Source organism: Pocillopora damicornis, chromosome 7 (genome assembly GCF_964200805.1).
Source record: "Pocillopora damicornis chromosome 7, jaPocDami1.2, whole genome shotgun sequence".
In the NCBI taxonomy this organism is placed as follows: Eukaryota; Metazoa; Cnidaria; class Anthozoa; order Scleractinia; family Pocilloporidae; genus Pocillopora; species Pocillopora damicornis.
The window spans coordinates 5,293,628-5,305,000 of NC_142676.1; the positions used below are offsets into that span (position 1 = coordinate 5,293,628).

General features: G+C 36.2%; 2 protein-coding genes across 3 annotated transcripts in view; one reads left to right on the forward strand and one right to left on the reverse strand.

Moving 5' to 3' along the window:
- Nucleotides 1-2,368: 2,368 nt before the first annotated feature.
- On the forward strand, nucleotides 2,369-10,633 carry LOC149042226 (uncharacterized). Of its 2 annotated transcripts, XR_016188493.1 has the most exons (9): nucleotides 2,371-2,624; nucleotides 3,533-3,819; nucleotides 3,956-4,036; nucleotides 4,523-4,605; nucleotides 4,936-5,005; nucleotides 5,335-5,450; nucleotides 5,568-5,682; nucleotides 6,507-6,593; nucleotides 9,309-10,633. XR_016188493.1 is itself a non-coding variant. In XM_089212567.1 (8 exons), exons 2-8 carry the CDS (start codon nucleotides 3,801-3,803, stop codon nucleotides 9,397-9,399), a joined length of 546 nt encoding a protein of 181 aa, XP_089068693.1. In that variant the 5' UTR covers nucleotides 2,369-2,624; nucleotides 3,533-3,800; the 3' UTR covers nucleotides 9,400-10,633. The 2 variants fall into 2 exon arrangements, 1 of the variants encoding a protein (XP_089068693.1); XM_089212567.1 differs by lacking the exon at nucleotides 5,335-5,450 and having other exon boundaries at nucleotides 2,369-2,624.
- LOC113675713 (uncharacterized) overlaps nucleotides 10,374-11,373 on the reverse strand; it is a 27,873-nt gene continuing 26,873 nt past the window's right edge. The window contains exon 6 of the mRNA XM_089212560.1: nucleotides 10,374-11,166. The gene's annotated coding sequence lies outside the window, so the exon portion shown is untranslated. The remainder of the gene's footprint in view (nucleotides 11,167-11,373) is intronic.

Consider the following 11,373-nt stretch of genomic DNA (forward strand, 5'->3'; position numbering starts at 1 on the left):
TTACCCACTACAAACCAAGTCACTCCCTAAATAAACTACTCCTGTCGTTCATGTAGCGGAATTTATGAGCCGAAAATTTGTCTTGTTTCCTATAAACAATTAAATGACTTATGCATTCTTAAGGTAATAAGAAACTCAAGTTTTAACCACTAGTGGATATTAATCCTCAACTTTCGACTCGAAACCCTCGAGGCCGACGAATGATGGGGTTTCTTTGAAAAGGTCAATAATTTTGGCTATTGCCGCCACCGGTATCTTCGGAGCCTCACCTCGTCCAGTTTTTTTCTGCTCTTTGGCCAGTTCTAAGAACTCTTTTTTGGCTTGTGAGTGTAAATTTTTCCATTTTTCTCTGACCTTGGCAGTCGTCCTCTGTGCAACTCCTTTGGCGTTGACAGCCTCCGCAATTTTTCACCACATTTCATTTTTCTTTTGGTTTGAATGACGGTGTTTGTAAGTTTACTTTGTATAATAAAAAGTTTTTCCTCTACTTTTCCCGTTAAGATGGCTATTTCGGACGCACTGAAATTTTGTCTACTGGCTTTACGTAAGACGGCAGGGGAGGCCAATCTGTAGCTCGCAACATACTCACCATGGCAACAATTTACGAAAAGAATATCATGAGTTGCTAAACCTCAGGTTAGCCCCGTGTAACACAAGGTTAACTAACCAGCTGTTAAACCGCGCTTTGAGAAACGCTATTTTAACTCTGTGTTAATAAACCTGCGGTTAAGAAATTTAACCCTCAGTAAGCAGAGGCAGTCTATGGGTGAACGTTTATTAAAACCTGTCAATAACCTCCTATCCAGCAGTCTGCGAACTCAGGCAGTTTCCCGCGCTTCCCTAAACCAGTGCAAAGGCACTTGAAAACGAGGCAGAAGTTACGTATACTTTCTAATCTGTTGATTAATTGATAACTCGTCTGTTACGTCATCACGACGCGCGAAAATTACAACCCGTCATTATAACTTTGCTTTGGTTGGAGTTAGGCTCTTCATGAGTCATTCGGAGGAAAATTCAAGAAAGTGATGGAAGGAATCAAAGAGATGAATTCTGTTAACGTGAGTACTATATAGCTGTTCATTGTTAGTTCTTTTGTATTTGGGTTAAAATGAGCTCCTAGCTATACTCCGTCGGACAAATTCGGAATTTGTTGTGTGCCAGGCCTTTAAGCTCCTGCATACATAAAGTTGAGTTGTCTTTGAATGAAAAGAAAAAGAAGAATCTATGTGTTGGAAGAGGAAGCCGAAGAGACAAAGCGCAGGAAATGAAGGACTAGATGTAAACTCAAGGAAATTTGACGCCAGGAATAAATAACTGAATAAGGGGAAAGGGTTAGCTAAAAGAAATATTAAAGCAGAAATAATATGTAATAATATATAATATATAAAAACATTTAGCACGGTGTTTGTAATGTTTTTTTTGCGATCACTTAGCTTCTAATTCAACAAATTCTATGCATCACGCAAATGTTTTCATTACTGTTCTTCGATTGGACTCATATTTCCCCAAAACTCAAGTGATAAGCGAGACCGTTTGAAATGAACACGGAGCATGGAAAAAAAAACGGAGCTGGGGACCACAAAAACTCCAAAGGGTGGGTACTAAGGCAAGCGCAAGGATATCCCATTCTTGTTATTGACAACTACGGCCAACTAATAAACATAAAAGTCTGCTAAATCAGGATGCGCAGGTCTTAGATAATCAAAATACGTCTTTTGTACGAATAAAGCAACATCACAACCATAGCAACAACATCAACAACATCAACAGTCTTAGATCGACGGAATAGCACCGCTCCGGGTGGACTCGTTTGTAGTCAAAAATGGCGCATGGTAAGAACAAATCTGAGTAGGTTTCGATCTTTCAGCGTTTTGTGTAGTTAAGAACAATGAGAATTCGGTAAGATTTTGTCGCGGCAAGTGGATCTTTTCACGCGTGAAATGAAAATAAAATGCGCGCGCTTCATCATTTCATGAGCAGAGTTGTCAAAAATCTGAGACTGTAACAAGTGGAAAGGACCCCAGGTAAGTGCAGACAGGGGATAGGCACAAAACGAAATATTTTCAAGGCAACATAGTACTATGGAAAACATTGCAAGATGGAATTTCTGAACAAGAAGGTTTTTTTTCTACTCGCGCAATAGTACGGTATTTTTGTGCGCGCTTACAGGTTGGAGAAAGACTTGTTTACGAACGAGGTTTCGTTTATACTGAACTGCTCATCTCATTCGTCATTCTTTTTGTTTGAAATAACTTTTTCAATTTTTGGGGATGATCGCCTCTCTTTGCTTGAAATGAAGCTTCTCAAGTAAAGTGTCTGGACACGGCGTGGACCCTGGTTACGGGTCAAAACACTGTCTTTACAGGGGAGGGGCAGGGAATAAATTTAAGGCTAAAACTTGGCGAACTCTTCTAACGAATCACAGTCGATCGCCTGGCAGACGTTATGGAAGGAGGGTATTAGAGAGTATTAGACAGAGTATCTCTGTCCAAAAACTTGAAGGAGAACTCTAAGTGATCGATAGAGAGGAAAGCAATCTTCAGCTGCTCGTTCATTTTCTGTAAACGTCTACTTTAGTATGGCGGCCGTTTCTATGTCGAATTGCTTGACAATCAATTTATATGGTGAGGGTCTTATTGTCGTAGAAATGTAATAATCTACATTTTTTTTAGAAGGAGCGCCGTTGGATTATTTTACATATTACAGTGGCTCACTTTTAAGCTTATTTTTAACATTTCCCAATTGAGCGAAATTGCTCACATAATCTCGATGCTAGAGCAGTGGAGGAAAAATGATGATGATGATAATGATAATGATGACTTTGATCACATGTCAAATGACATCTAGCAGAGGAGGAATACCACCCCCTTTTCCCTACTAATAAAGGGGCACCTAAAATATCCCTAGCCATGCAATATAACTTGAAATCAATTAAAACAACCCAAACTAATGATACATACAACGAACCTTGTCTAAAGTGCACTAGATTCTGCTTATTTTGAAACCCTGTTTATCAAATCTCTTCGAGTCTACTATGCATGAACCTATAAGGATTTACCAGCTTTTGGTTTACCAGTCTGTATATTGTGTCAAAACTCTAAAGAATGAAGATTTAGTGTGTATATCGTACGTGAACTACTTGAAACTCTAAAGGAATCAAGACCAGGGTAATAGTTTCTACTTTTCTTAAGTCACTTTTCTCCCTTTTAATATGTAAAAAAACCATTTTATTATTTTCATTTTAAACTTGATGCATTAGCTGCCTTGTTAAGCTAGGAGCTTAATAAGTATCAGATTCTTGAGTTTAAATATAGAATTATGTATGCACCGGCTGGCTTCAAATGGGGTTTCAAGTAAGTATAGTGCATGCTGTGCTTCAGGAACAATTTGTATCAAAATAATCAATCATAACAATTAAATGCCTTTTTTAATCAATCATTAATACTATAAAAGCAAATAGGAATTTTATTTATACTTTTCTCTTTCACAGTTTTTCAGCAAAGAAATAATTATAATGATTTATTACTTTCAGAATGTTACTCCCAGTTCTAGGGAGTCATTGAAAATTGATGAACAGCAGCTTGACCTTTATGTTGGGAGTATAGTAGAAGCAGCCACAGCAAGCTTGCGGGACGTTGTCATAAGGGTATCAAGCAGCACTAAACAGTCAGAGAAAGAGTTTGGTAATAGAGGTGCATCATCTTTAAATGTGTGTGAAATCTTGACATCATCCTATGGTGAAGTGACTCCAAGTGAGAATCTCACTGCTGTCTGTGGGCCTGAGGGAGGAACTCCAGTCCATGCCCCCCAGTCAAGAAGGTAATTACTGCTGTTTCATGAGTATGCTCTATTGCAATAAGCTCAGCCATGAATGCTGTTAGCCTTTTGTAACCCAGGTGGACTATTATACCAATCTGTACTTACTTAGGATAGTTAACTTTTTGTCTTACTGCAGTCTTTGGGCCTGGAGGAGGAACTCCAATTCCAGCTCAGAAATATGAGGCCTCCCTAGGAATTGATGCCCCCAGTCAAGAAGGTAATTACTTTTGTTTAATGAGTATGTTCTATAGCAAGTAGTTCAGTCCAAGGCTGCAGTTAGCCTTTTGTATATTCTAGTTGGATTATATTCTCTCAATCTGTAGTGTTTAAACCCTTGAACTTAAATATCTGAGTGTTAATTCTCCCCACTAGCTTCTACACGTTACCTTGTAAATTAGTTATGAGTATTTGGTTAGATCAAGGTAAAAAGTTCTACCAGATAAGTGTGAGTATTCTCACTACCTGTTTGCCAGATAATATGTGAATATTACAGGGAGAAGTAACATGTTAAATAGGGTTAAGCTGAAGAAACAGTAATTTACAATTATTATGCATTTGTAGATTCAGCATAAACCTTGCAATGAGTGAACATTAGTTGATGTTCTATCCTGGGGAGTAATCAAGGAATTTTCTGTGAATGTGTACTTATCAACTAAACATAAAAATAAACATTCAAATTGTCAACCATTTGACCTCTTCATAGTGCCTGTTCAGGAGAGCTCTGATCCCCCTGTTGATCAACCTCCCCAGTCCCCATCATCACCTAAGCCCAGTGGAAAGAAGATCGTAAGTAGAAAGTTCAATGGAACTTGTATTTGGTATAAAAGAACCTTTGATTTATTTAATGTTCATATATTCATTCATTTATTGATTTTATTTTCACCTTCATTTGCCAAAGGATGATGTAAGAGTGTCCTTTGGTTAGTGGTGGCCATTGATTTTCCTTAGGATAACCTAAATTATCTGTGGGTGCATCAACAGTCACCCGAGGCTTATAAGAGGGAAAATGTATAATATAGACAGTTAACCTCTTTAATAATCAAGACAGTGGTTAAGAAGTTCAGATAACATGGGCTGATCATGGATTAATGATTGAATGATTTTATTCTTGATTAGAAATCTTGCTGGTTCAAATGGCCACCAAAGTCTTCAGCAGTTAGGCCAACAACAGAGGACATTGAGAATGGTAAATTGTAATGAAACTATCTCTGTGGTGAAAAATTTAAGGCAATAACATTCTATCATGCTCAGGGTTTTACTGACAGTAAGCTCTTGTACCTGATGAGTATTTTCCTATGAATGATAGATAAAATACCTAAAGGTTCACAAGGTCTTTTTATATTAACCATTCTGTATTGCATGAGATTTCAACTGCAAGGTCTGTGAAAAGTTGTGTGATTGTCTGGGTTGAGATAATTAATGTATAATTAATTTAACGATTTCTTCTGATTAATTAACTACAGTTGAATTAAAAAGGAAATGTCACTATTACACAAAATTTTTCAAACCCTGCAGACTCACAGGTTGGAGTACATCGCATTGCTTTTGAACAATCGCATTTTACCTGTGATGAATATAACATATTCTTCACAAGTAAGATGGGATTGTCAGCTCTTTCTTCACAAAAAGTGGTGAGTGATTGAAATCGCAAGAGCTTGAGTTTTTGGTTCATGTAGTTTAAGAATATAGGTCTTAAAAGTGGTATGATAATCTTTTCTGAAAGGAGTTTTAAATATTTCTTTATTCAGATCACTGTGATGAATCAGGCAATGATGTTTTCCTTTTGAACACTGGGAAGGTACCTTTGGTATCAAAACTGTTCTGGAGGTCAAATTCAAAGACGCTTACTGACAATCTCTGCTTGTAAGTGAGAGTATTTCTTTAATTCTATGTTAATGACTAAACTATGTTAATGACTATGTTATCCAAAAGAAAACTTTTTAAGGTGTTAATTAGATGCACACTATGCTCAGGGTATTTGGGATCCAATTAAAAGTGCAGTGTAGGTACTCACATGATGATTATAATTACTATTCAACTATTCCATATCATGCAAAATGCAGTGAAATTGAAGTAAATTTTTTGTTTCCTGTAATCCAAGATTTTATATCTTGTATTACCAATCATTATAATTATAATGTGGGTTAATCATCTTTGTTTGATCTCCGAATTCATAAATGTAGAAGAGTACATCTGACAAATTCACAGTTGTTATCCATGGAGAGGATGATGCTGCAAAGCTTTATTCATTATAACTATAATGGGGGTTAATCATCTTTGTTTGATCTCTGAATTCAGAAACGTAGAAGAGTACATCAACAAAAATCTTGTCACTGACAAATTCACAGTCATTATCCATGGAGAGGATGGTGGTGCAAAGCTTTGTTCGATTCATTTGGCGAAGAAATTATATAAACTATTAAAAAATAGATAAGAGAAGTTTGTACTGATGGAAACATATACCTACTTCAAATATTAGCAACCAAATCAACAAAGTCAGAAGTCCGATGATAAATTTGGTGAATTATATTGGTACTGATAAAAAGCACCTAATGATGCTAATAACTTTGCACATCAGTGGATGTATTACAATTATTTTCATAATGGTACAGAATATGGTTTTATCTGACAGATTTTAGTAATGATATATAACAAACTGTAACGTTTCTTTCATTTTTTTTCTGCAGGTTCTTTGAAGGATTGAACTCTTGCATCATTTTAAAGGCCAAATTCACCCTGAAAGCTGTTTTCAAGCTTGCCAAACCATTCATCCCGTGAGTATAAGAAACAAATAGTTTATTTTATAACTGAAAAATATGATACTGCTTGATTTTTGATATTCTTGTAAAATTAAAACCAAGTGGATTTAATAAAATTGATTTTACTGCACTTGGTTTGAGTTCATAAAACTAAAATAACAGCCATTGACTTTAAAAAATGCAATCAAAGTAAAGCAGAGACTGTTAGAAACAGATTATCTGGTTTCATTAACTGAGTTGATAATGTAAATTGACCGCTGTAAAGAGTTTCTTAAGCTGATGTTTCAAGTGTTAGTCCTTTGTAAGAGCAAAAGGAGGAGTCTATTAGAACTAAAAGATAAAGCATGACTGTGAACTGCTTATAGAAGGGTTAAATGAGATTGAACAAGTTGTAATAAATTCATGTTATACAGTCATGTGAATGGCTGACAGGCTCAAATTTCCATAGAGTACAAATTACGCGCTGTATGTAAGATTTTATGAATGTGAATATTTTTTTTTTCAGTATTAGACAATGGAAGTTTGTGTTTAAATGCATTTTTTTAGCATTTTCAAATAATGGAATGGCATAGCAATGTGTGGTTCCAGAAAATATCCATACCCCCACCACGGAGGGAATTGGAAATTCCAGAGGGGTGGGGGGGTGAAAGTCCCAGGAAATTCCAGAGGGGATGGGGGTAAGAGGCGAAATTTTCATCCAGAGGGTAGGAAGTCGATCGACTTTCTTCGTATGTCAATTGGCGCCACTTGCCTACTTTAGTAGGACGTTCTGAAGTTTAAGTTGTTAAATTACGATGCTTCTAACAGTTCTGCAGCCAAAGAAAGTTTTCTTTTATCCTTATAGCGCTTTGGAACATAAATAACATCAAATAAAGAAGAGAATCACTTTGTTTTTCGAACGGAGCCGCCATTACTCGTTACCAGTCTCCAAAGATTACAACCAACAGGAGTGGTTACCGAGGGATTTTCCTCGGTCATAAAACGTTTCGCGTTCGTAAAATTTACAAATAACTGTCTGATGCTGTTTTTTTAAAATTTAAGTTAAATCTCACAGATCGATCCTGCAGTCTCGTTTTTTGAGCGGTTCAAAAGACTCAAAACGTCTCACAGTCTCGAATTGTTTGCAAAGCCGTTTTGGGGTCTTAACATTGGTCTCGCAATTAAAACACTCAAAAAGTTTCGGTCTCGCAAAAAAAAAAAAACGCTGGTCTCGCCGTCTTGCAAAGTTTCGCATAAATTTACCATTCGCTACCCCTTATTGACTCTAGCCATCTCTTAATTTTGATCTGCACTGAGCTTAATTCTGTTGCATCATAATGTGTAGGAGACTTGACGATTTCTTTATGGCTTACTTGCTTGCGATGTTACAATGAATGATAAGTACAGTCGTACCGTAGTCGAAAACAGTTGATAGTAACATTGAGAAACATTAGGATCCAGGGCCGGGTTGTTCAAAGCTGGGTTAAGATAACCCAGGGTTAGTGTGAAATCCGATTTCAGATCTAAAAGCTTTAAAAGAAAGTTCAATCGAATTCTTTTTGTCTAGAGTATGACTATTTGATGCTTTAAAAAGGACACTGAAAATTTCCCAAAAAGGCTTTAGAGTAAAGGAATAAAGAAACCCAGATTAAAATCTAACCCTGGGTTAGCGCTAATCGGCCTTCGAACAACTGCAGGGCTTTGTATATATGCGTGTGGGACTGGTAACTAGCCAAGGTTTGTTTATTCACAATCGGACGAAATTATCGACCCGCTGTTAACAAGAATCAATGCTTGTGTGAAGAAATTTTACATTAGAGGCTGGAATTTGGAAAGATGAGTTCAAAATAACTTACTGCTGACTCGGTTTTCTCTTTTGCTCTCTTATTTATGACACAATTTTGTACAAATTTACGTTGCTTAATGTGATTTCGAACGTTTCCATTTCAAGTGCACTCAATTTTCTCAGTACATGTACAAACTTAACAGTTCAAAAGTGTTTTGTTGCGACTTTTACAGTTTTTTTCTCCTTTCGTGTACTGAAAATATTGTGTTAAATGTTTAAGGATAAGTATTGTATTTAAAAATAAAGCAAACATTAAGTTTAAGCTAGTTAGCGACGTTTACCTTGCGCGTGTACGCCATCTCTCGAATATACACGCGACAAAATCACACGTCCCTCTTGTTTGTTGTTTGCTACGAGAAAAAAAACTATATTTCCAGGGGGTATAGGGGGTGGTAGAAAATTCTTTGGAAATTCCAGAGGGGTGGGGGGGCTACCACTGCTACCCCAAAATGGAAAATCCGAAGGGGTGGGGGGGTCCTATATGAAATTCCCTCCGTGGTGGGGGTATGGATATTTTCTGGAAATACACAATGAAGGTTTACCCTTTAATTTCCAGATCAAAATTTTCATTCTCCTTACTGTCAACCATACAATTCTTGTAATGTTAGGTCAGAGAATTTAATATTGGATCAACTGATTATCCCCAAATTGAAATTTTTCTTCATTCTCATCACTTGTCTGGTTGATACTGTAATGATATTGTAAGGAGAAATTTTGGCTTGGTCACTCATGGGAGTTAAAGGGTTAAGTTTGATGTTGTGATGTACTGGATTGCATCACATTCCGTGACATCTAATTTGTAGGTACAAATTATGACAAGGATAATTGAAAGTTAAAGTGAAGAAGAAGTGAAAACAATTAATTACGAGTGTTTGTCAGTTGATTTCCTTTTTGTTTTGTTCTAGGTATTCTGGACACAAGTCTCCATTATACATGCTAGTTACTACAGATACCATGTTAGGGTTGGGGGGGAATGTTTCATATTATCTTTTTTAAATGTGTATATTTTGTAAAAAGAGCTTCAAGTTTTATCAGATTTTTCGATACTTTAATATACCATCTCAGGGATAAGGGGATGTTTCTTATTGTCTTTTCATTTCATGTATCAAAATTATTCTAAGATATTCTGCATACCAATGTTTTACCCAATTTCTTCCAGCTATGTCTCTGTTGCGATCATTAGGAAGCACTGAAAGCAAGGGCACTGAAAACAAGAGCACTGAAGATACATTGTAGGGAATTTTTTAGGATTCTCAAATTGTAGGGGCTTTTTTTAGGATTTTCAAATTTAATGGTATCTTCAAGAGAATAAGTCATGACTAACTTTCAGTCTTTTTAACATGGAGGAGTGCATAATGTAACCGCCATCAAGATCAATTTTGTCTCCTAGTGTTACATCACAAACTGGCTGTGAAGTACATTGCATGCTTATATTTTGAAGTATTCATCATTTTGTTTAGTACTGAATCTGACAGCAACCAATGGCTGTGCATCATGCAGACTGCACCCACCCCTCCCCTAACTCAACAACAGTCAATTGACAACAACTCAAGGTTAATGTTGGGTTAGAGGAGGGGTAGGTGGGCAGTTGCCCAGATACTGATATTGATCTGAGATTTTTTCCAGTATGCCTTCCGGTGTTCCTTCAAGTTTGGAAGTTAAAGAAAAAGGGATGAGTGATGGCCTTTTACACAGCTTTTACACTGTTTTCAGGTTCTTGCACGGGGTGAATCGATTGCAAGCTAATTGGTTGGTAAAGATGGAATTTGTGCAAGAATGGGTGCAGCAGTTTCATCTTCTTTAAGAGAATTGGGTTTGGAGGAAATGAAAATGGAACAATAGAAAACTCTACAAGCGATTGGTTTAGATTCCAGAGAAGTCCTCTTGCTCAGTTCTACTCCTGATGCAAAAGTTGTTGATTGTACTAGTGACAGCACTTGAACCAGAATGACTTCAAAACAGAAGCAATGTTTTGAAACTCTTATAAAAACATCCATTTATTGGCCCCTAACATACGACATACCTTTGACAACTTTTATAACTTTTCCTTGATGTACTTATCAATGAAAACATATCAAACAAGTTTCTTCTGACCTTGATTCGGTATTTTCTTGTTATTTTAATGTAATTTTTTATTATTTCAAGTGAAGATAACTTATTTAACACCTATTGTACTATTTACTTGTTCCAAGAAAACTTAAGGAAGCAAAAATAAAAAATTCTTACTTGATGTGTCACAGCTTTATCTACTTACTACGAAGGCGCCATTTTTCTACCTACATGTTGTGGATTTGAACTGGAATCAATCGATCAATCAAACTTTATTTATCGAGGGTTGCATGAAACAGTTACAATACTGATAAACAAGGAAGAGGAAAGCATATTTCATTTTAGTTTCAAGATGATTATGTATAAAGTTATTACTGAACTTTTAGCTATGGTTCATGGCATTACGATGTTTGTATGAACATTAAAAAAGGGTTGAAGCATTTGAACTTACAAAATCAAATGGAGACTAACCAAACACAAAGAATCTAAATATTAAAATGAAAGGAAAATACCTGGCACTGACAGTGAAAACTAACCCCTTTACACATTCTATGTCACCTAGTTTTCAAGCAAAAGAATGACAAAAGTATGGGAAATCTTTTTGCATTTAATAATTTATTATTGCCTATAAGATAACTAAATTTAATGTTTTAATAAAACAAAACAAAAACTGTTCGCCTTGCTTGGGTTTCTTTGGACTTTAGCCTTGCTACCCTGCCAGTAACAGAAATGAACAAGAAATAATAAGTGTTAGTCATCAGCTTGAGTATAAGTAATTTCAAAGATTCCACTCTTTCCTGAAATAAAACAAGTTACACAGTCAGGAGATTTTCTTGGTTTGTTATGACTCCAACTGATAGATAGATAAACTTTATTTATACAGGGTAACCTATTCAGCTCTAAGGATGGTATCCAGAGGGG